A 26,822-nucleotide genomic window follows, 5' to 3' on the forward strand; every position below is an offset into this window, starting at 1 on the left:
CGCGCTCTCTCTGTCTCTCTCGCGCGCTCTCTCTCGCGCTCTCTCTGTCTCTCTCTCGCGCTCTCTCTGTCTCTCTCGCGCGCTGTCTCTGTCTCTCTCGCGCGCTCTCTCTCGCGCTCTCTCTGTCTCTCTCTCGCGCTCTCTCGCGCGCTCTCTCTGTCTCTCTCGCGCGCTCTCTCTGTCTGTCTCGCGCGCTCTCTCTGTCTCTCTCGCGCGCTCTCTCTCGCGCTCTCTCTGTCTCTCTCGCGCGCTCTCTCGCGCGCTCTCTCTGTCTCTCTCGCGCGCTCTCTCTGTCTCTCTCGCGCTCCCTCTCTCTCTGCCTTGTTAAACTTGCATGTTGTTTTCAGTCCTGTCAATTATAAACTTTCACTCTATGATGGTTAAGCTGTGCAATTAATACGTGAATCACATTCATCAAGGGCAGGGGAGCAGCTGGCCCGTACAGTTAATGAATAACGGATCAACTACGACAGCCTACATCGCACATCCTGCGATGTGACTATCGTGGATTCGTACATCGCGATATCGATGCTTAACCCTTTCGAGTCGATTAACGCGGATACGCGTTTTGAGTCATTTTCTCCTGATAACCCCGAAAAGACCTTAAATTACACTTTCAGTTTTAATCGTACAGATAAGAGCAATACATCAATCGAATCTGTAAAGGGTCTACTTTTTTTTGGATACAGACATAATAACAACAAAACTTTGTGCACTTATAAAATAAAGATAACAAACAAGGTGTGCTGTCTGCAGCCTTTGTCTGCGCTTATCTTCATTTACAAACAAGTCATTAAAATGAACTGTAACTCCGTGAATACTCAACGAAAATACATGGGGGAGATATCTATAGAAAGCTTGACATGTCTATTTTTAAACTAAACAAGTGCCGCCGAAAACAGATATTCTGTGATAAAGTAATCCATATGAAAACAACGCGATGTCTGTTTTTCAAGTCTCCCTTCATTATATCTAATGTGACCACGCCCCCGCGCTGAACGCGCTATTCAGATTCAAACTGAAGCGCGCGGCTTGAATACGCCCATAACAGAAGAAAAAGCAGCGAGCCTGTTCTTCAAGTGTTTATTTTACTGTTTGCTTCGCGATGAGAGGAATAAGACATAATTCACCCCAAAAAGATGTGATGTGGTTGAGGATTTGAGAAATGGATTTCCTCAGAAAAAAAGAATGCAGCACTTTATTCAGCAGAGATCATAAACATGAGTAAGTCTCTTTTTATTTATTTATATACTTGTACTAGTTTTCACATAACGTGTAAACATTTTACTAGTTAGACTTTTTCCAAATACTTTTTCCAAATTATAATTCCTGACTAAATGTATAGTAATCAAGTGAAACATTATGAAGTTTCAATAACAATATACAATACTATACCATTCAAAAGCTTGATGTAAATAATATAAATGTAACAAATAGATAACTGTCACAAATGTAAAAACATGCTTTTCTTTCAATTTATTCCCCCTAAAAACCCAGAAAAATATTCTCAGCTCTTTTCAACATTAATAATAATGATAATAATAATAACAATAAATGTTTTTTTTGTAGAAAATAAGATTGTTAAAAGGATTCTGAAGGATTGTGTGACTGGAGTAAGGATGCCAAACAATTTGTTTGAAAGTCAGGTTTGATTGTTTCTAATAAACTGTTTAACTGCACCCCCAAGTGGATATTAAATTATGTTGTGGGATAATTAAATATATTCTAAATAAACTACAAACATAAAATTATATAGATTTATTTTGTTCTTGCATTCTTTCTTGTAACTCCTTCCTCTCAGTGGCACAGATGACTGAATGGCTCATTATGCAGCTCATTATGCAGGCCTTTGTCTTCTCAGGTGTAAATCACAATGATATTCATGGTAGTTTTCATGGTAGTTGACGCCTACTCGCATATGACTTTTACCAACAAAAAGTGTCTTAGAAAATTTAAATCAATATATTGTTCTCTGTGAGTGAGTAAACAAGATGATTTTCACATCATTTAGAAAGAAAAATTCTAGGCTAAAAGCTCCAGTTCTCAAAAATCCCGGGAACCATTGTTCTTTATGTGTTTTTTTGCCTTATTCAAGTGTTTTAACATTTTTAGTTTTTCACTAACCACGCATAATATTTTTTTTCTCAAAAACACAATCATGTACATACATGCATTTCTTATATTATTATAGCCCAGTTTGTGCTGATTACAGTGAGATTAGACTTTACCCATTTAGATATTTATAAGAAACTGAAAAAAGCACAAATGTCAGGGCATGACAAAACTTCTCCAGGCCCCAAAAATACCCTTAGACTCCAGAGGGTTAAACGACACATCGTGCAGCCCTAATATATATATATATATATAATTTTTTTGTAAATAGAGCATGGTTTGAGTTTTTTAATGGGTTATGTTATAGCTCTGCTTGTTTTTAATGTTTTTATGCAATATCTGTATTGACTCCATTATCCTAGCATCGTATTATTTACTGGCATGTGAGCCACAAAAGTAAAGCTTGACATCTCTCTCACTGCAGCATGTCTCTAGGGCAGACGCGGGTCCCATTCTGAACTACTGGAGTCCTGAGTGGAGCGTCAGCAGATGTTAAAAAGAAAAATGATTTTCATTCAAACAAGTCGATGTAAACTACACATTTGAGATAATCAATAAAATCTATTTATAGCCCTGCCCTAATGTTAATATTAGTTGTTCTTTTTGCTTTTGCGCAACAGATAAATAATTTATATATTTTATACACTTTATGTTTAGATCATTTCTATTTGGCGGGAGTCCCACGAATCATTTTATTCTCCCACATCCCGCACACAGGAGTCTCTTTTCTCGCCCATCAAGAGCTGTCGGTCTAATCAGAGGTGTTCACATCAGTCAACGCTAAAATTATGTTTTCTTCACTCGCTGACTAATAACTCTTTCTGGCAAATGATTTTTTCCAAATTATCTTGATGAGAATCAAGATATTTAAGATAGTTTGAGAACCACTGATCTACATGAATCACACAAATGACATTTTTAAAAACCTTAACGATACCCATAAGATATACAGACAGATTTTTAAATCAATCTGATTCACAATTCAATTCATTATTAATTCATTTGAAAATACACAAAACAGTACATTTTTCTTATGGAAAAAGTGTTATGGTTATTGGTTATTGAGAGACTAAACTGACCTGCTCGATGCGGCCTTTCCGTAGCTCCAGCACGGCCAAGTTATTGTAAGCTTCACCGTGGTTATTGTTAAAGGCCAAGGCCAGTTTAAAGCACTGGTAAGCCAGAGTCAAATCACCAATGCCCTGCAGAACAGAGAGAGAGGAGAAAAGCCAGAAATGTCCATACTTATTCATTGACAACTTGGGTAATCACGGACTGAAATGTAGATTTCATTGCATGTGGAATCAGCATTTTCCATTAATTGTTTGTTGCAATAGCAAACTTCAATAGTTTAATAATATCTTCTTTCTCTGAATGAATATGTAATTTTTCTTTCAAAACCAGCTTATGTACAGAAATCTCAGAAAATCTACAATAAAAGTAGATAAAGTACAATTAAAGTCCTCTCATACAAATAAAGTCCTCTCATCTGGACACTGTTAAACACAGGGTTTGTAGGAGGGCACTGTGTGTCTGCTCACCACTGCGATGTGCCCCAGATTATACCAGATATCAGCCTGTTCCTCATCACTGGACACCAGGGCTAAAGCTCTCTCAAAGGACGACAGGGTCATATCATACTGCTGCGCATAGAAACAGCACAGGCCCAGATTGTTATACAGCTGACAGTTGAAGACCCCCATCTGCAGCAGGCGCCTAAACAAAAACAGGAGACAGACGCTCAATTTACACAAGACACGATGCAGAAATCCATTGTTTACCATCACTAAAGACTCAAATGATGTTTTAGGGCTGCTAATAACATTTATTTTTTATATTAATACAAATTTTGATTTCTTGTTTAATCCAACAATTAACATTTGAATTATGTGCCAGGACAGTAATTGGATTGAAAAAGTTATTTTCCATTAACAATGATGTAGTGTTGTCATGATACCAAAATTATTGTTTCGATACGATACCTAGTCAAGAACTGTGATTTCGATACTTTTTCGATACTTTTCCTGAAAAGGGAAAATACACTCTCAAATATCATTGCTGTGCTTTATTTTAAAACCGGGACAACATTCTAATCATATAACACACTGATAAATGAACATATGAACAGCAGATATGTTAAACATTTGAACAAAATATGAAATATCAAAATCTAAAAAATAAATTAGAGCAATGACATTCAAGGTAAAGAAAGAATAAATTTAGCAGCATTATCTCAGTTATCATAAGAAACATAAGAGTAATAAATTTATCTTGATTCTGAACTTTAAATAAAAATATGAACAGCGATTATATTAAACAATGTTTCTGAACTCAGAAGATTAAATGTTAAAAGATAAATAATATCAATTTATGCAATGGCATTCAAGTAAAAAAAAAAACTAATAAAATTTAGCAGCAATATCTGAGATATTGTAACTTATTCTGTCAGTTGTGCAACCTTTTCTTTCAGAGGAGAAAACTCAGCCAGTGAGCTTTAGTGAGCGTCATCTTTTTCTACCAGTCGTGGACCGGCGGCCACAGTATCACACGTGCTCGCACATGCAGCCTAGTGATCCCGCTTTTATGAAATGATTTGGCCCACCTCAGCCCGCAAATAAAGTAAAATTTCTTTACCCACCCCGACCTGCGCATCGGGGACATCACAGAAGATACGTTGCTACTTAGACCTTCGTATTGTAACCTTATCAAAGAACCTAATAAAATATGAAAATATATATTCCAAATATTTAATATAGGCTATATGAAATTGCACTAGTGATGGTTCGTCCGTGAACGAATCGTTCTTGTACAGGTAATCCACTGATTCATATTTCTTGTTCACTGAAGTTCCTCCCTCCACAGCATATAGGTGCTGTGCAGATATATATATATATATATATATATATATATATATATATATATATATATATATATATATGAACAAAACTCCACGTTTAATCCTTGATTAGTGTGAATATTATATATTATGAACTGTCTGACCAAACACTTAAAATGTGCTTTGTTCATCTGAACAACTAAGCACACATTTTAGTAAAGCCCAATCAGTTTAGTAAAGCCACTAATGCAGTCATCTCGCTGTAGTGCTTTTTTGCCGCTTGCTTGAGGAGAAAAAACACAGACGTCCATAGGGAGGCACTGGAAGCATGCATTGCACACACCAACATGAAATACGTCTCTTACAAATCTGGAACGCAGTCATTCTTTGAAGTATGGATACTAATAAATTTAGGAATCGTGACTTTTTTGTAATTTCCAAGAATCGCGATACTTTTGAAGTATTGGTGCAACGTGCAACACTACAATGATGTACACACGAACTCTCCAGCCAGTCATGAGTTTATGCATATACTTCATATTTTCTTATGCTGGTTTTAGACTTGTGCCAGTATTCGGTAATGCGATATATCACGGGAATGAATATGCACAATATTGTTATCGTGGGCACTTCTAAATACCGCAAATAATTATATTACAAATTATTCTGAATTTGGAATGCATTTTAAGAATACTATTCCCATCAACTGGTCAAAATGCACAACACCGCTGTATGCTGCTTGAAAGACTCTGTGCTCTGATGTAAACAAGCACGCATGAGTAGTAATTTGTCTGTACCATATGCCAAGAATTGATTTATGGGTTTGACCTTTGGCCCTTACCCCATATGACCTTGAACTTTGACCTTAAAAGAATTAAAATATAACAATCAATAAAGAAGATGTATAATAAAAGATTTAAAATAAAATCCTAATAAATAAATGGAAATAAAAGATTTAAAATAAAACAATCAATAAAGAAGTTGTATAATAAAACTATTAAATAAAATCATAATAATTAAATGGAAAATAAAACAATCAATAAAGAAGCTGTAAAATAAAAGTATTAAATAAAATCATAATAATTAAATCGAAGTAAAAACAATACTTTTTGTTATACAAAAGTTGTATAACAAAGGTTTTAAAATAAAATCATAATAATTAAATAGAAATAAAAACAATCAATAAACAATCAATAAAGAAGTTGTATAACAAAGGTCTTAAAATAAAGTCATAATAATTAAGCAACGTAATACCAGCGCCACGTGGTCCACAGATTAGGGGTGCACCGAAATTTCGGCCGCCGAAAATTTTCGGCCGAAATGGCATTATCGGTTTCGGGCCGAAATAAAAAAAACAGCCGAAAACGTAAACCGAAAATGAATGTCACCCGCCCCTCCCATCCGTGAGCAAGCGCTTAGGTTTCACTCACGGTCGAGCTGTTATCACGTGTCTGCCTATCAAAGATTAAGCATGTCAAAGGGCTGTCACAATCAAAAAAAGCTTGTCACAAAAGCTGCACAATCGATCGGACCAACCAACACAAGTTTCGAAAACGAAAACAGGGAATCGATTTTAACGGCCTTCTCTCGGAGCGCGTCCAGCTCGTCACTATACGCTCGCAGCGAATGCGCGTCACACAGCAACTGCAGGTTCTGACACACACACACACACACACACACACACACACACACACACACACACACACACACCCTATTAGTGCATAATATCAATGTAGCCTTCAGTAATGTTTTTCATTGATGTTATGGCAGTCCACATTGCTGACTTGTGCGCGTCTCAAGCGCCCTCTTTACGTTCGCCCTAATGCCTGTTTAGTTGTCGGTGGATTTGCCTATATTTGGCGTTGAAAAACGGATCAACGCCAAATATAGGCAATTTACTAACAATTCAATGAACACTTTGCCTATGTCTCAAAAATCGAACAGGATTTTTTTTTCACAAAAGTGACAGCCCTATACGAGAGGACACCAAAGTTGCAATATGTAACATTTGTTCTGCAAAAATCTCCAAAATTGTGGATTTTTTTGCACAATTTTTAAAAAACTATTTTATTTGATGGAACATAAAACTTGAAGAATAATTATTATCTATATTTATTGTAAAAAATATTTTATGTTTTGTTATGTAACTGTTAATAAAAGTTTGATTATTATATTGTGATTTTTCAATTCAGATCCATTAAATCCAAGCAATATATATATACGTTTTTAAAAGAAGCCATTTTCGGCTTCAGTTTCGGTTTTCGGCCAAGTGCATCCTAAATTTTCGGTTTCGGCGCAGAATTTTCATTTCGGTGCATCACTACCACAGATGCGTCTTCGAATAGAGAGCGCTACGGATAACATTGACGAATCACCGACAATAACCCGGAAAAAACGACAAATGATCACGTCGTATGGATAGTTCACATGTTTTAACACAAAGGTAGAGTGTAAAGAGATGGGGATTGAATCTCACAAAATTGTCAGGAGCGGATGTGTCTAACACACACACACACACACACACACACACGCACGCAGAGAGACTCTAAGAGAGGGGTGTAAGAGAGGACATGTTTTAGAGGTTTCAACTGTACAATATTAATCTAGTACTAAGAGTAAACTTTTTTTATTATGATTTTATTTTATACTTTTATTATACAACTTCTTTATTGATTGTTTTTATTTCTATTTAATTATTATGATTTTATTTTAAAACCCTTTGTTATACAACTTTATTGATTGTTTTTACTTCGATTTAATTATTATGATTTTATTTTATACTTTTATTATACAACTTCTTTATTGATTGTTTTATTTTAAATCTTTTATTTCCATTTATTTATTCGGATTTTATTTTAAATCTTTTATTATACATCTTTATTGATTGTTATATTTTAAATCTTTTATTTCCATTTCATTCATGGAATTTTTATTTGAAACCCTTATTATATCGCTGTGAACCAGTTTATACAGTCAACAGATTATATTTGAGGGTACGCACACTCATATTATGATATGAGGCCTCATTATCTTCGGTCTTGATTCATTTGTCCTCGCATGCTGTCCGTATTTTCACCGAGAAACCTCGCCATGCACAATCTACTCAGTCAAGGTCAAAAGGTCAAGGGCATGCGGGGAGGGGTCAAAGTTTAAAGTTAAGGTTAAAAGGTCAAGGTCATATGGGGGAGGGCCAAAGGTCAAACCCATAAATCAATTCTTGGCATATGGTACAGACTAATTACTACTCGCATGAGAAGCACATGGAGGAACACGTGAGGGACGCGCTGAATGAAAGCACATTCACTCTCTTTCGGCGCTAAACTGCAGAAAATGTCCTTTCCCGTGAAACCCCTTAAATAAACCAGCTGGACTTCTTTCTGAAACATATTTAAATAATTTCAAATAGCCATTCAGATTTGTGTATTTGCTATGATGTTCATCACAGTGCCAAATACTTAAGTATTATGACTTAATAGGTTATTTTAATCTGGACTACAACGTGCCATAGATATAGTTTGAAAATGTTTAGATTTTTATTGTTAATTCACACTTTACATCAGGGCTTCATGAGAAAATCAATAGTAGATTTCATTAGCGGTCATACACCACTCCGGACCGCACAGAAACAAGAATGAGATGCAGTCTAACATAACTGTGGCATTAAACTCAGTTAGTGAGAGCTCTTTAACATATTGCACATATACAGGTCGTTCAGATTACTTGTTAAAGTGCAATGAAATACCGTACGATGTACGTCTGTTTGTGGATGGAGACTTTGTAACGGCCGAAACTCTGTATTTTACATGCATCACATTATAGTGCGGAGTGCATGAAAATAATAACAAGGCGGCAGAGTTAACTTATCCTTAGTCCTTCTGCGTCATCACCACATAGTGAGTGTTATAAGTGAAGTGATCAGTCTTTAAGAGAAAAGGACTATGTGAGAACCTCTATGGATGTTATTATTTTGTCTTTACTTAATTTGTAACGCAAGAAAGAGTTAATCTCTCCTGTATGAGAAGAGCGCGTTGCCGTGTAGCAGCCATTAAATGTGTGGGACACCAACTCCTCGTTTTCTCTTTCATTTCATGGATTTAACGAGTTATCCGAGTCAAAGTGTTACAACTTCACCGACTACAGGCTCTAATCCTCTTTTGCGCATGCGGTGTGTGTGAAATGCAGTGCTGAAGTGAAATAGCTGGGAAGTTTGATATTGCTGAAATAATAGGCCGCCTAATAAAAATAATAATAGTTATCATTATTATTATAATTGAATACATTAATACGAGAATGAGCCTAATATCCTCTTGACTATTGACAAGACATCTGCGATCGTCGATATTTCTGACTATCATCGATACACGATACAAACCCTACTAAAGGGTTTCACAACACTTTACAATTCATAGTTCAGAAAATCTAGGATAGGTCTCTGTTTTTGTCCCATGATGTTGACTACTATGCATTAGTTCCAGCCTCCCACAGCTTTACACATTCTCAATCAGTGTCTTCATGTGGAATATCTCAAATAATCCCCAGATGATAGTTACTCATGCTCACCATTTTAGGGATGTTTCTGATAGCACCTGCTCTATGATCAAAGCTATGATAAACAGCTCTATTGTCTGTGGGTTTGTTCCCTACAAAAACTAATTTCAGGGGGGGGAGTATCACACCAATAAAGCATATAATATATCATAATATAATACATTGTGAGATGATATGTCTCATCATGTAGAAGTACATGAATGGAGTTGCTCCTTTGATAGTCAGCTAATTTAAATGACATAAACACCAACAGTTAAAACTGTCTTGCCTTCTCCTTTTCATTTGCTTGCTCAAGCTGTTAGCAGGGTTGGTTCATTCAGTGACAACTTGTGAACAAATCACCAATAAAAAGCTCTTAATACTGGAAGCAGAGCTATATTTCAGGATATTGTATATGATTTGCAGGTATTGCATATATTTTGCCGCTGAGGCTCCTGGATCTTCTGGGAGAGCTGAAATGTGTGCAGTTCCAGTTAGTTTTAAAGAAGCCATCGTACAGTCTTTATTGAAAGATTCTCATTTTGACGCCACTGTATAGAATAATTACTAACCCATCACCAAATTACCTATCATCTCAAAGATGTCGAGAGAAGGGTATGCTGTCAGATAAATTTAAATTAGGTTTTCGTGCTTTCAGCTTTGCTGGAGGTCACACGTGTCCTTCATGGGTTGTCTATTTTAATATTTTCATAATATATTGTTAAAACACCTTGAGTGTGTACATAATATATACACACACACACACATATATGTATATATATATATATATATTAGTCTGGCGGGTAAACTATTAAAATTTACTAGCAATGGCAATTCTTCTGCCAATGTGTCCATAGAGGGTTATTTATACTGTTTCATGAAATTTTATAAAGTTTAAAAAATGGCCCAAAATTTGTAAGAATGATCAGTTTCTATCTTTATGTTCGCTTTCCATAAAAAACATGCAATTTAAAGGGACATGTCATGAGTTAAACCACCACTCAGAGCTTTTTCTTTAAAAGAGACACTTTTTTTAACTTGTTTAACTGAATCTTCTTGACTGTGCAACACACTCTCGCTGGGCTGAAGAAAGCTCTGATGATCTGAAGACACTGATAAACATGTGTGCTGGAGTTTAGCCATCTCCACTGACACACTCTGCTCGAGGTTAATTGTCATACAGTTGCTTGTAGTGTTTGCTGTGTGTTTGCTAAATAAATGCACTTACGCAACCTTTGTGCTACAATTAGGTGCTGGAATGAGGAATTTAGTTTTAGTCTTTTTATGGAAACTTCTTAAGGTTATACCTTTTTTATGATGTGAATGAAAGAAAAATAAAGTGACCTGTAAAAGCGCAGGGCAATCTCTGGCTGGTCTGAGTAAAAATGATTGCTGCCAATACAAGCAATGGCCTCCACATGTGTGTTGTCCTGCTTTAATACTTCTTTATAGTATTCTGTGGCTGAGATCATGTTATTCATTTCCTGATGGAGAAAGGGGGAAATTATTCTATTACATAAATGAGACAAATGAATCCGAAGTAATAAATACTGTGAACATTAAAAACAGACAAATACAGTGGCATGAGCACCTCATGGATGCGTGCGATTCCTGTGAGCAGCGTGACCTCGGCGGGGAAGTGATCCAAGCCTTGTTTGAACACGTTCAGAGCGGTGATGGGCTGATCCAGACGCTGATACACCTGCGCAGCACAAAACAGCTCTCACTGGAACAACTCACAGGAAGATGAACACAACACAGGTTGAGCGGTCAATGGTACCTTTGCAAGGTAGAGGTAAGTATCAACAAACTCCTGGTGTGTGAGCGCTGATCTGAACTGCTTCTCAGCTTCACGGTGCAAACCCAGTCTACAAACACAATTGATTCATTGGAGACTGGCATTAGAACACAAACAAACAAGCTCTCTTAAAGGAATAGCTCACCAAAAATGGACATATGGCGATATGGACAACATATAGAATAATTTTTTTTAGAAATATCATGATTCACAATTCTTTGTCATGTTGGTTATAATATTTTGCAAGTTGTCTGAGCATTACAGCCAAACTAATTTCCCTATTATAAAGACAAAGCCTTTTTGTAAGGTAACAAAAAACAGACTGGCAGATATTTAGACCAAAGAGGGCGAAGAAAAAAAAATATTTATATGACAAAGACATACATTACAACTGCACATAATATACAAATAAAACAAACCTTTTTTTAAATATAAAGCATTATTTTCAAGTAATATTTTCAATATTTATAAAATAAAATATTTATTTTATTTTAAATATTTTCATTATTTCCTGGATCAAACCAGAGGACACTGCTACACCTGCAGCACTCTCCAATAATTTCTCATTTTCCCACTCCCCCCGTTTGACTGGAAGAGGTGGAGGTACTGGTCTGCTCATCTCTAATGACTGGAAATTTAATTCTTTACCATCTTTGGGTATCAACAGCTCCTTTGAATCTCATTCAGTTACTGTTACCTACCCTCTTAAAATACATTTTGTAGTTGTCTATCGACCCCCAGGACCACTGGGTAACTTTCTGGATGAATTAGATGTGTTGCTCTCAACCTTTTCAGAGGATGGTACTCCCCTAGTTTGCTTGGAGATTTCAACATTCATCTAGATAAACCTCTGTATGCTGATTTCCACACTCTGCTTGCCTCTTTTGATCTCAACCGAGTGTCAACTACTGCTACTCACAAATCAGGGAACCACCTGGACCTTATTTATACACGACACTGCTCTACTGATCATGTTCTGGTTACTCCACTGCACACGTCGGATCACTTCCTTCTCACTCTTAACCTCAACATTACATTTTACATTTACATTACATTTATTCACTTAGCAGACGCTTTTATCCAAAGCGACTTACAATTGCCACATATGTCAGAGGTCACACACCTCTGGAGCAACTAGGGGTTAAGTGTCTTGCTCAGGGACACATTGGTGTCTCACAGTGGATTCGAACCCGGGTCTCTCACACCAAAGACATGTGTCTTATCCACTGCGCTAGTGCACAATTTTCCACACCACAATCAGTCAAGCTCATATCACCAGCAAACTTACACTCATTCACATCCTTCTCTTCACTCTCTGAGGCAGAAGTCTCCAAACTCATCCTTTCTAATCACCATACTACTTGCCCGCTTGATCCTATTCCATCTCATCTCCTTCAAGCCATTTCTCCTGCAGTTGTACCTGCACTCACTCACATCATCAACACTTCCCTCCACACTGGTGTTTTTCCCTTATCATTTAGACAGGCACGTATAACTCCACTACTTAAGAAACCCAACCTCAACCCATCTCTACAGACCTCTACAGAGAACTTTTCAGGGCTCAGTTCTTGGACCACTTCTCTTCTCTGTCTACATGGCATCATTAGGTTCTGTCATTCAGAAACATGGTTTTTCACACCACTGCTGTGCTGATGACACTCAACTCTACCTCTCATTCCATCCTGATGATCCGACGGTAGCTATTCGCATCTCAGCTTGTCTAACAGACATTTCTTCCTGGATGATGGACCATCACCTTCAACTCAACCTTGCCAAGACAGAACTGCTTGTGATTCCAGCAAACCCATCGTTCCATCACAATTTCACCATCAAGTTAGGCACATCAACCATAACTCCTTCAAAAACAGCTAGAATCCCTGGAGTTATGATTGGTGATCAGCTGACTTCCTCAGACCACATTACTAAAAATGTCCAGATTTGCTTTATTCAACATCAAGAAGATCAAGCCCTTTCTTTCGGATCATGCTGCACAACTCCTTGTTCAAGCTCTTGTTCTGTCCAGGCTGGACTATTGCAATGCCCTCTTGGCAGGTCTTCCAGCCAGTTTTATCAAACCTTTACAATTAATTCAGAACGCGGCAGCAAGATTAATTTTTAATGAGCCAAAAAGAATACACGTCACACCTCTGTTTATCAATTTGCACTGGCTTCCAATAGCTGCTCGCATAAAATTCAAGGCATTGATGTTTGCCTACAAAACTACCACTGGCTCTGCACCCATTTACCTAAATTTGTTACTTCAGGCTTATGTGCCTCTAGAAGCTTGCGTTCTGCAAGTGAACGTCGCTTGATTGTTCATCCCAAAGAAGCACAGTCACTTTCACAGACTTTTACATTAACTGTTCCCTCCTGGTGGAATGACCTCCCCAACTCAATCCGAGCAGCTGAGTCCTTAGCCATCTTCAAGAATCGGCTGAAAACACATCTCTTCCATCTTTATTTGACTCTCTAACTTTAACACTCACTATTCTAATTCTATTCTTTAAAAACAATATAACTACCTTTCTAATCTTTTTGTATTCTATTTTCTTTTCATTAATTATGCAATTGTATGTGTGTGTGTGTGTGTGTGTGTGTAAAGACCTCTAACACTAGCTTGCTCTATTCTTTTTTTATTCTATGTTTTCTTTATATTATATTATTTAAAATCCCATGCTATGTGTACTGTGTTAACCTAACTGAGACTTGTTATAGCACTTATATATGATTGCTCTTTTTGTTGTTTTTGATTGCTTCCACCGTCCTCATCTGTAAGTCGCTTTGGATAAAAGCGTCTGCTAAATGAATAAATGTAAATGTAAGTACAGTAGGTGTATTTAGCAGAGCATTCAAGAAACCGAATGAACAAATATAAAAATAAAACACTATATAAACTGATTCCTAAAGCAATTGTATTAAACATCTTCAGTCGAGAGCAGAGAGTGATTTTTCTCTTTGTGTTTTGTTGTTTTATTAACGTTAAAGGAATAGTTCACCCAAAAATAACAATTCTGTCCGCTGTCCGTCAATTCTGTCATAGTGTTTTATTTCTATACCACCATTTACTCACTCAAAACTGGTTTCAAACCTGAATAAGTTTCTTTCTTCTGAACATAAATGCTACTTTGAGGAACAGTTGCTGGTCCACAGAGACTTCCAGAGTATTTTTTCACTACAAATCAAATTCAATGTGGACCAGCAACGGTTAGGTTACCCACATTCTTCAAAATATTTTAAATAAAATAAATTAATAAATAACAGAAATGAAATTTTGGGGTGATCTATCCCTTTAATGACAGAAGGCTGCATTTTTAATAGGCCTACTGTCCCTTTAAGAACTGCACATATACTTTTTTCTCTCAACTGTTTACTTTCATTTTAGACATAACCAACTGAGTCTACATGTAAACCTTGTGTGTTTTGACAGTATTAGTGCAAAAGATAACTTAGTTCAATAACGAGGCGCTGTTTGACAAGCTTTAGCATGCGCTTTGGGTGTATGCATCACTCAGAACAAGCACAGGTCAGACCTGCACACCAATCAAACATTTAAAAGCACACGCAGATAATGAGAGTAACTCTAGCGCTGAGTTAACACTGCTGTGAATGATGTGGTGTTGTTCAGTATATGACCGAGGCTCCAGAACTACAGCTGGTTGAATGTGCGCTGAAGCACCATACTACCACATTCCTTCAAAAGCAGATCCTGGACACATTTTTATCGTCCACGATCAGAAATCATCATATCGCACAGCCCTACCCTCGGATCATCGATGTTTCTTCATCAGGTTTGAGAAATGTAGCATTGCATCAGTGTCTCATCAATGGATGCTCTGCAGTGAATGGGTGCCGTCAGAATGAGAGTCCAAACATCTCCAGATGTTCACTGATGGACTGGAGTGCTGTGGATTATTGTGATGTTTTTATCAGCTGTTTAGACTCTCATTCTGACGGCACCCATTCACTGCAGAGCATCCATTGATGAGACACTGATGCTGTGCTACATTTAGAACACATTTAGACCCATTTTTGGGTGAACTATTCCTTTAAAGGGCTCATGAAATGAATGTTTTATTTATTATTATTTTATAATGTTTCCTGAGTTGCATTTATAATCGTACTTTTTTTTTTTTTAATATAAAAATGGAAGGGGCGTGTCTGCTGTCAGACTTCAATAGAAACACCCACTGCTGTGATTGGCTAACATTTTCGCATAGGAAATGAGTATTACATGTGGAAATCTCTTGAAAACTTTTACTGCTTTTTTAGTATGACAACCACCAGATGAACTAATGGAGGAAAGTGTTGATTGTAACATGATGTTTAGATCTACTCCTGATGCATCACACCACATCTGCTGAGCTTTCTGTAGATCAAATAATCACAATATAGAGAACAGCTGTTTTCCATACTGCTAACAGGAACAGTGCAACTGATGTCACTGATGAATAAACAGCAGCAAAGTACGTCTGTACATCAGCGCTTGCATATTACCAGCTCATGATGCTCATCAAATGCGGTTTTTGATTTTTATATTATGTTTCTCAAAGTCTGCAAAGTTTTTTGCTCTAAAATCACCTTTCTCTACCTAACAGCAGACATTGTCTCGGCCAAACAAGTCAACTTTGTCACAGGGTATATTATTTGGCCCAAACGTTGGTAATAAACAAACAGTGCTTATGGGAGTGTGCCGTCTAAATGTTTTATTCTTCATTTAGTCTGCTTCTCTTACTTGCACCTCAGAAAGGTGTGCGTTTCCTTATTGAGCGATTCTCACCTGTAATAGCATTTTCCCAGCTGTACTTTCCACCACCAGTCTTTGAACTGAGCTTGTTCTGTGGCGAGAGCAGCCAGATCTAACGCCTGCAGATGGCCAAAATGGAAAATGTAATGTCTGATACACAGCAAACAGCTTCAGTATGACCACTCAATGATATGACACCTACTTACATTTTTCACATCATTTTCAAGATGGAAGATGTATTCAAACAAGGTCTTGTGTATGAGCGGGAGAGACAAGAGTTTATGAAATCACATCTTTGGTGCATTAGTTAAATATTATGATGTTTAATATACACAGATATTACATTAGATCATAATTAAAAGGAACTAGTTGATTCACAATGTAAGTTTTTCTGGAACATCCAGAAGATTTACGTGTCTTGCAGTTTTCCAATACCTTGGACAAGTTCGGTCTCTTGGCATACTTTGCTAAGTTTAACCTAGAAAGGTTAATGAAAGGTCCATCTGGATTTGTTAGCATGGAGGCCTGGCACGGTAACAAAAAAAGACAGTCACAATGCATGACAGATCCCTGTATGTAGTGAGGAAACAATGCTACACCTGAAACCAGTTCTGAAAGACAACACAGCATCTTACCGTTCCCAATCTGACGAATCTTCCGGAAGCACTGGTGACCGGACGAGCCGTTCGTGGGGTCCTGATGGCCTGCTCCATAGTTTCTGGTCTTCCAGACAGAGTACTGGGCCTCACAAACCCTGTGATGGGACGCCCCGACTGAGTCATCGGTCTAGCACACACAGCACCATCACATCAGAGGAACAATGACACATGTGAGGATAAAGCCAGGATTACAGGGCTACACGACTTGAGCATCATATTATAGTTAGATTGACAACAAATGTGTGAACAGCAGCTCTCATATTGAACAGCAAAAAAAACAAACTAGCAAGCGATGCATTTGTCTCCACATTAAACCATGCTTTGCTTGTGATTTATTATTTTAATTTTGTAAGTACTTGAAAGCTGAAATGTTGCTTCATATAAAAAGTAACAGCACAGAGCTTACTGTGATTATCTGATAAGTGTGTGATGTTCACACATCAACAGAAGACAGCACAGACTAAAAGACTGATCTTGAGATTCATGAATCCATATCAGTGACAATTAAAAAGGACAAATCAATATTTTTAATTCATCACTAGTTCATCCACATTATGGGCATGAAATACACACAGACACAGTCAGAACGTGCCTCAACGGAACCTCACAGTTTCAGTAAGATTTAGGCCCTCCAAAACAACTTCAGCAGAGAACTGATGTTATAGCTGATCATCGTCAAAGCATCACTACTAATAACAGTAGAGCCGAAGCACTCACGTCCTGTAATTACTACAACAGTAATGAACAGCTAGAGGGTCAAAGGTTACTGTAGGGTATCTTAAACAGTCTGAAGAAGCACCTGACAGCTGGAGTGGGTGCTGATCCCTGACTCGTTCCTGGAAGCCTCAGAGACGTTCCTGGACCTGAAAAAAACAAAACAAGTGCAGATGAAGTATAGACAAATAATCTTGCCTTGATGGGCTGTAATATAAATGATTAATACTCACGTGCCACCTGGGCAATGGAGCTCTCGTCCAACATCATATCAGCGATGCCTTCCTGATCCACCTCCACCTCATCGATGTACACCATCTCCGTCAGAGCTCTGGTCTTCAAGCTCCATGCTGCCTGAAACCATCAGAGCACATCTTCATCTGTTACACCACAAGAGACCGGGTGACCTCACGCCCTTCGGAAGAGACCGGGTGACCTCATGCCCTTGAGACCGGGTGACCTCACGCCCTTCGGAAGAGACCGGGTGACCTCACGCCCTTCGGAAGAGACCGGGTGACCTCATGCCCTTCTGAAGAGACCGGGTGACCTCACGCCCTTGAGACCGGGTGACCTCACACCCTTCGGAAGAGACCGGGTGACCTCATGCCCTTGAGACCGGGTGACCTCACGCCCTTCGGAAGAGACCGGGTGACCTCATGCCCTTGAGACCGGGTGACCTCACGCCCTTCGGAAGAGACCGGGTGACCTCACGCCCTTTAGACCGGGTGACCTCACGCCGTTCGGAAGAGACCAGGTGACCTCATGCCCTTGAGACCGGGTGACCTCACGCCCTTCGGAAAAGACCGGGTGACCTCATGCCCTTGAGACCGGGTGACCTCACGCCCTTGAGACCGGGTGACCTCACGCCCTTGAGACCGGGTGACCTCACGCCCTTCGGAAGAGACCGGGTGACCTCACGCCCTTTAGACCGGGTGACCTCACGCCCTTCGGAAGAGACCGGGTGACCTCACGCCCTTGAGACCGGGTGACCTCACGCCCTTCGGAAGAGACCGGGTGACCTCATGCCCTTGAGACCGGGTGACCTCACGCCCTTGAGACCGGGTGACCTCACGCCCTTCGGAAGAGACCGGGTGACCTCATGCCCTTGAGACCGGGTGACCTCACGCCCTTCGGAAGAGACCGGGTGACCTCATGCCCTTGAGACCGGGTGACCTCACGCCCTTCGGAAGAGACCGGGTGACCTCACGCCCTTTAGACCGGGTGACCTCATGCCCTTCGGAAGAGACCGGGTGACCTCACGCCCTTGAGAAAGGGTGACCTCATGCCCTTGAGACCGGGTGACCTCACGCCCTTCGGAAGAGACCGGGTGACCTCATGCCCTTGAGACCGGGTGACCTCACGCCCTTCGGAAGAGACCGGGTGACCTCATGCCCTTGAGACCGGGTGACCTCACGCCCTTCGGAAGAGACCGGGTGACCTCATGCCCTTGAGACCGGGTGACCTCATGCCCTTGAGACCGGGTGACCTCACGCCCTTCGGAAGAGACCGGGTGACCTCACGCCCTTGAGACCGGGTGACCTCACGCCCTTCGGAAGAGACCGGGTGACCTCACGCATGATTACACAGTAAGATTATCATTACCCTATATATATATATATATATATATATATATATATATATATATATATATATATATATATATATTAGGGGTGTAACGATTCACTCGTTTTCTCGATGCATCGATTACAAACCCTGACGATTCATATGCATCGATCTTGAAACATGATTTTTGAATCGTGAATTGCCGATCTCCAGACAGTATTCAACTTAAAACACTAAGAACCGAATGAATCGCGATCTCTATAGTGATTCCGTGCTTTCAAAATACACACATTAAAGGTCCTATGACATGAAAATTTCACTTTCTGAGGTTTTTTAACATTATAATGAGTTCCCCTAGCCTGTATGTGGTTCCCAAGTTTCTAAAAATTTTAATCGGTGTAAATCGAGATTTTGCTATCTTTCTCTGCCTTTGAGAAAATGGAAGCTCAAACGGAATGATCTGGAATCTCCTCTTTGTGATGTTGTAAAGAGAAATGTTACCTCCCCTTTCTCTGCTTTGCCCGCCCAAATATTTACATATAATTCAGTCGCAATGTCAGCAAAGGCGTTACAAACAGACTTTTACGATATGGATTCGACAGCACCGGCACAAACAGTGAGTAACAGTGTTCATTAATGCCTGATCTGTGATCAGTGATTTCTGATGTGTAGTTAATCTTTCAAGTTCACACAGACTTTCTTTCTAAATCGTTTAATACTGTTTATGCATCAGTGAATCAAGCCAGTGACTAAACGATCAACTTCACGTTATTTCTCTTAGTAGCATCAAACAAATCTGTTATTTAAATTGTGATTTAACTACAGAGAGCGATCAAAGAACGCTCCCTTTTTTTCGGAGCTCTCACACATCGCGAGTATATCTGCACTCTTGCCCAAACTGCCGTTACAATGAATGACGCTGTTATGCTGCACAACAAAGCTCTTACTGTATTCATGTGTTTGCTGTTAGTTGTGGTGAAAGCATTTTGTGAGAAAACATGTTGCAATAATGACGAGATTACTGCATTCACGCGATAAACAGACTCTGTCTACTCAATGCTCATCACTGCAGCCTTTCATGTGATGGGAAAAGATCGAAAAAATTATTATATAATCAACAAATCTATGATTCGTTAATCTCGACAGCTGTAGTATATATATATATATTTGAGAGGGGTCCACATGTAATACGCATTTCGAATGCAAAGATGTCAGCCAATCACAACAGTTGTCGTTTACTCGGGAGTCTCACAGCAGACACGCCCCTTCAAACAGAGCATTCAAGCCAGAGGGCTAATATCAGGATATAAAAAATGCTTTTTATTTCTAATTTTTAAATGTGAAAATCATACTAACAATATAAGTACACCTAAGGAAACATTAAAAAGCATTTAAAGAAAAGGAAATAATCCATGTCATGGCTCATGGGACCTTTAAATTACTACACGCACGAATGAATGGAGACCTTGAAGAGTGTTTGTGAATCGTGCCTCTAATCTGTCCTTCACACGCTCCACTGTTCAGCACCTGTGACTGTCACAGGATTGCGCTCGCGCTCCGTTCCTCTCTGACGCAGCACACCTGCGATCTATAGAACTCATGGACCCTAATACTAAAATAAAGTAGTTTTACTTTTCTGTAGTTTTTTAATGGCTCTCTTCATACTGACGACATTACCTGAGCAGTCGAAAGCTGCGTATTTATTGCATGGACGGAGCAGAAAGTGTCTAAATCATATGCACAGGTTTATCTGATAATCAGATGCATGAAAGTAGCGTTTGTTGCTATAGAAACAGACATCGAGCACGTTTTCTCTCAGAATCATTCGATGATGGAGAGGAAAAGGTACAACAGCTACTATACCATTTTATTCTGTATAAATGAGATAAAGAAGTGTACACACTGAAAGAGAAGTGATCTCGCTCTCATAGACAGGCCAGGCTATATCTGCAGCTAAACTGAATAAAAGCAGAATGAACTGATGAAACATTAAGAAAAAAAACACAATAAATAACATTTATGAATGATGTAGTGCTAATTGACATATCATTTCTACAGTACAGAAACTATAAAGTATATTTTCTGTGCAGAAAATTAAAATAATAAATAAATGTAGTAGCCTATATAAAACAATCATAAAATTGCAATTAGGAAAAAATTATCGATTACAAAGTATTATTGTCGAGCAGTGTATTTGATTTCTTACAGCAAATTAAAAGTAATAAAAAAAGAAGAGAATTCATTTAAAAAAAAATGTATGAAAATACATAGGCTACATACATAAAATGATTTTATTTGACATTTGTCACTTCAGAAATGATGGCTACGCCCCTGGTGTGACAAAATGTTAGTTGATACATAATACTTTTAAAGCTCTTTTTTTAAATCCTGGCTTACATACATTTTTACTTATGCCATGTCATGCCATAGCACCATTAAACTAGCATTTAACAATGGACAAAAGGTTTTTTTTAAGGCTGCTGTGTAATTTGCCCCTGACTAAGCATTTAAAGACTTTAGGGGAAGCATTGAAATAATCCTGTGAATGCACTTAAAGAACGCAGAATCGAATCGCTATAATAGAGTCGAATTGAATTTAATTGTGAATCGAATCGAATCGTTCTAAATTTGCAAAAATTGTTCTTGAATCGAATCGAAAACCTATGAATCGTGAATAGAATCGAATCGCTGCCTACCCAAAGATTCACAGCCCTAATATATACATATATTTTTTTTTTCTTCAGCAGACAAGATGATAATGGTACAACTAATTTTATAGAATTAACTTAGTTACTGAATTTCACTGGAAATATATATTTTTTTCTATAAATAAAGAACTGTATTTCTTTAGTCAATCATTAAAGTATTACATGTTACACTGTATTTGGGGTTTTAAGAACAAGTGGAAAATGTGCTGAATGTTTCATTTCATCCAAGTGAAATTAGCAAGCAGTTTGACTGAATTGACATTCGTTTTAAACGCGGAGCCAGCCGCGAACCTGCGTCAAGGCTCATCCATACTGCCAGATGCGCGCGTGGAGATTAGCGGTGCTGGTCCGCGCGAGAATATAACAGAGCGTTACGAAACTGACTGTGTGAGTGCGGCGAGTGTGAACGGCTCGTCTGTGACGCGGGATTCGCGCCGGTGGGGAAGTATGAGAGACATTCAGAGAGACAGGCTGTGTGTGCAGTTTTCTGAATGGGGAATAGCGAACATGCAATAAGAGATGCTCTTGATATGCATTGTGCGCACATCTTGTATATTATATTTTTTGTTCGTTGTCTGTCTTTTCAAAGCTTAAGTTAACAAACGTTATTCTTTAGTTTTAATTTGCCTAACTATTGACCTGACCCCGTAGACACCATAACCCCACTCTGTCTCTCTCCTGCTTTCCGTTTTTGTTTTGCTTTTTTTTTGTTTTTATGGTGGGCGTTTATGGCAAGCCAAATTAACTTTTATTCATTCGCAGGATATGTATTCTTGATATCAACAATTCAATTTTCACTACTTAAAATGTTCATTCTTGATATCAGGAATTACATTTCCACTAGTAACAATTGCTATTTTTGATATCAACAATTCAATTTCCACTAGTAACAATGTTCATTCTTGATATCAGGAATTGTATTTTCACTAGTTAAATGTCACCATAGGCTTCCATTCAAATTTAATTGTTGATATCAAGAATTGCTTTCTTACTAGTTGAAATTCCGATCTCACATATCAGAAATACAATTCTTACTAGTAAAGACCTTTATTTTTGATATCAGTAATCACGTGGTTACTGGTATCGACGTCAATTCTTGATATCAACAATTTAATTCTTGATATCAACAATACACTAGTCACTAGTGACAACGTTCATTTCTGATATCATGAATGTGATTGTTACCAGTGTTGTGGGTAACGCGTTACAAAGTAACGCGTTAGAGTACTCTAATTACTTTTTTCCTGAAATGTGTAACTTAACGCGTTAGTTTCGTGCGTAAGTAATCAGTAACTTCCTTATTTTTTTTAAAAAGTAATCCGTTATTTTAAGGAAAGGAAAATCCCGACTGCAGCCTGCTTTTTGTCAGACAGTATAGGTCTACTGTGCCACCTGCGGATGTATCAGCGGAGCCGAAGCTCTGTGATCGTAAAGTCAATGGCTGTGATACGTCTGTGCCCTGCGCCTGACCCTGTGTGTGTGTGTGGGGTTTTTTTTTTAACTCCCGGCAAGATGGCAGAAAGGACAGCGTTTGGTTTATGGACTTTGTTAAAGCGAATTTAGGCTTGTGACTGTGAGTGAAACTTTAATAATAATTAGTTCGGCTATTAAGCGATTTGTCATTTGCCTGTGTGGCAGTGAAGGATTTAATTCGGTTTGTTATCATTTTTGTTTGACAGGCAGATGTTAATTTCTGTTAGATCGTTGGCTGGCTGATTGTTCATCATTTCTAAATGGATTTAAATCTGCAAGCCTGTTTAAGGTTGTGTTTACAAGTAAGCATACTTGCACTTTGATAACTGCATTATTCAAAGTTAAAGAAAAATCAGGAGTTATCTTGTGGTGCTCATAATATACAGTAGCCTAGGCTACCTGGGCTGGGTAGGTGCGAATTTTGATTAATAATATGTTCTGTGATAATAAATAAATAAAACGCCATGTGGAATAGCCTATTGCTATTGTTAATTTAGTCGGATGACTGACGTTATTCATTGTCGGGAGTCACGACTTCTAGGAGCATTTAAAGGGGCCGGGGGCTGTTACTGTCATGTGTGAGCCGCTGCAAACGGCTTTTAATTTTTGGTAACGCATGAGTACTCTAACGCGTTACTTTTATGAATAGGTAACGCTGTATCATAACTGATTACTTTTAATTGATGGTAACGTTGTAACCTAACTAACTACTTTCCAAAGTAACTATACCCAACACTGATTGTTACTAGTAAGAAAGCCATTTTAGATATCAGAAATTACCCTCCCAATTGTTGATATCAGAAATACATTTTCAGATATCAGAAATGAACATTGTCACTAGTAACATTTTTGATATCAAGAATTAACATTTCAAATAGTAACAACTAAATTGTTGATATCAAAAATTCACATTTTTACTAGTAAGAAATACAAAGCTGATACGTGCATTTAGAATTGTAACTAGTAACAAATGCATTTTGATATCTGTAATAGTTTTGGCGCCGTTTTAACATTTAAACATATGTATTCTTGATATCAACAATTACATTTCCACTAGTAACGACGCGTATTCTTGATATCAACAATGACGTCATCACTCGCAGAAACAAGTTTATCATATCAACAATGAAATTACAACTAGTAATACACATAATTCTTGATATCTTTAACTTAATTGTTACATGTTAAAATTACATTTTCACTAGTAAAAATTGTTATTTTATTTATCATGAATTCCTTTTTGGATATGTGCATAGCAATGAACTCCTTTTTGGATATGTGCATAATTTAATGACGAGTGCAACCCTTTATGAATGTTTATGGAGGATAAACGACAAGATACAGAGCACAAAATGGCACATTCGATTGCCCTCTCATGAAAATAAAATGCTCCTGTATAGGGTTGGGTATCGAGAATCGAGTATCGAGTGGAATTGGGACTAGCTTAACGATTTTCCCGGTATCGTTCAAAAGTTTTAATTTCGATTCCTAGTTTCGATTCCTAAAGCTTAAAAGAAAGAGAAAAAAAAGTTTCGATTCACAGTCCGCCCGGCGCCGACCGGAAGAAGAAACCACTGAACACCAACGAAGAAGCGTCCACTGGAAGTTTTGGTATAAAGAGCGATCGAACATGGACAGCGTGCGTCGGCGGTCCAAAGTGTGGCTTCACTTTTCAAAACAAAATGAAATCTCGGCAAAATGCAACTTTTGCAGCAAGATTGTTTCGTGCATAGGAGGGTGCACGTCGAACATGATAAAGCACCTCCCATGTCATGGAGTGCAAGTAAACGTGTGCCCTGTATTTGAGACGCTGCGCCGACCGTCCTCCGCTGCCTCTTCCTCTGGCTCCGACCCCAAGCCTGTCACCGCAGTGACTACACTGCAGTCCGAATCCGGTAAGTAAAACAATACATACAAAAAATAAATATGTCTTGCGCCAACATTGAGGCAGCTAACAAATTAGCCCACGTATTTTTTCATAGACAATACAACCTGAGATTGCTACAGTTAGCCAGGCTGATGACTCCAGGACTCCGCGATGTGCTGAGCCTAACGTTACTCCGTTCACCATAGCGGCAAGGGGGAAGATGTCAGTGCAACAAAAGGAAGAGTGCCACAGAAAGGTCACTGCACACATTGTGAAAAGGCTGCATCCCTTTTCAGAGGTGGAATCACCAACATTTAGGTTAGTTAAGCAATAACGATAGAGCTAAGCTTATTGATACTGAGCTAGTATAACATGCACCTAGCGTTTCATAACATGTTTGTTTATGTTTGCAGGGACATGGTGAAAACTCTAAACCCAAAATACACACCACCTTCCAGGGATTACATTTCAAACACATTAATCCCATCGTGGTACAAGGTTGAGAAGTCAAACATTATTACAGAGCTCAGTGAAGTCAGCGCTGTTGCACTCACATGTGATGGCTGGAGTAGCATCACACAGGACCACTACCTCACCATCACAGCACACTACATAGAAGAGGGCAAAATGCAGCAAAAAGTGCTAAAAACAAAGGCTGTGTACAAAGCACAGACCGGTTGTGTTGTTGCAGAGGAAATTAGTGATGTTCTGTCAGAGTTTGGCATATCTGATAAAATTGTAGCAGTCACCGTAGATAATGCTGCCAACATGGATGTGGCTATTAAGCGCCTGCAATTTGTAAAACTGTGCTGTTTCGCCCATACACTTAATTTAGCAGCACAAAGTCTATACTCCCTAAATTCAGTGAGTCAGTGGGTGGCCAAGGTCCGAACCATTGTTGTGTGGTTAAAGAGGTGCTCAATGGCCAAGGTGGTTCTCAAAGAGAAGCAACAACTTCTACGAAACTCAAAGTTCATTTTATTTAACTGTTGTGCATTGACAGTGACACGTAATGACTTTATATGTCTGATCTATCTTATTATTATTTTTGAGCTCTGCAGTACTACAGTATTTCAATACAATTGTACAAAAGTATTGTTTGTCTCCTAGGATGAAAAAGCATCTGTTATATGACTTAAAAAATTGATGTTATTGTTTTTGTCAGAGCTGCCCCAACACTCACTCATTCTTGACGTGAGAACACGGTGGAACTCTCTGTACCTAATGCAGTACCCTGCAATTCAGGCAGCCAGCTTGGATCAACGGCTGAGAAAAAATATGGATAGGGACAGGTAGAGATAGATAGAAAGGTTCAGACAAAAAATGCCAGTACACACAAAATATGAATTCAGAGAACAGTATTAGTGAATGTGCTAAATCTGCTAGGGAGTGCATATGTTAGGTGTTTTGTTAAGAAAAAAATATAATATTTTTATTACTCCAATCTATGTGTTCTTAATTCTTTAACATACAGACTTCCTCGGCTAACTAAGGAGGATTTTAGCAAAGCTGAAGACTTCATCAACCTGATGAAAGTGCTCTACACCTCAACACTCTGCGTGTCCTCCGAAAAAAAGTCCCACATGCGGACAGATTCTGCCTATCCTCAAAAAGCTTGAGGCACACCTGGCTGTAAAAGAGGGAGACACAGTTTTTGTGTCAAGTCTTAAAAAGCAGGTTTGGGCAAACCTATCTAAGTGCTACCAGGTAAGTGACTGAGGCAGGGCACCTGGAAAGAAATTGTTCTAGAATAGAAATATCCTGTGGCTTGTTAAAACATTTAAAGAACACGTGTTTTGCAGAATGATGAGATCAGGAACT

The 26,822-nt window shown here is 38.5% G+C and overlaps 1 protein-coding gene across 2 annotated transcripts in view; it reads right to left on the reverse strand.

The window, feature by feature from the left end:
- Positions 1–26,822, reverse strand: part of ttc8 (tetratricopeptide repeat domain 8) — a 51,531-nt gene that overhangs the window by 13,446 nt on the left and 11,263 nt on the right. The window contains exons 2-12 of one of the 2 annotated variants that reach the window (XM_059546955.1): positions 17,624–17,744; positions 17,476–17,539; positions 16,653–16,803; positions 16,453–16,542; positions 16,224–16,268; positions 16,051–16,136; positions 11,256–11,343; positions 11,067–11,177; positions 10,820–10,959; positions 3,654–3,828; positions 3,192–3,314 (exon numbers count right to left, since the gene is read on the reverse strand). In XM_059546955.1, the coding sequence (XP_059402938.1) occupies positions 3,192–3,314; positions 3,654–3,828; positions 10,820–10,959; positions 11,067–11,177; positions 11,256–11,343; positions 16,051–16,136; positions 16,224–16,268; positions 16,453–16,542; positions 16,653–16,803; positions 17,476–17,539; positions 17,624–17,744 (1,194 nt within the window). Of the gene's footprint in view, positions 1–3,191; positions 3,315–3,653; positions 3,829–10,819; positions 10,960–11,066; positions 11,178–11,255; positions 11,344–16,050; positions 16,137–16,223; positions 16,269–16,452; positions 16,543–16,652; positions 16,804–17,475; positions 17,540–17,623; positions 17,765–26,822 lie in introns of both variants that reach the window. The other variant, XM_059546956.1, reaches the window with a different exon arrangement.

The sequence above is a fragment of the Carassius carassius genome, unplaced genomic scaffold, assembly GCF_963082965.1.
Source record: "Carassius carassius unplaced genomic scaffold, fCarCar2.1 SCAFFOLD_99, whole genome shotgun sequence".
Lineage (NCBI taxonomy): Eukaryota > Metazoa > Chordata > Actinopteri > Cypriniformes > Cyprinidae > Carassius > Carassius carassius.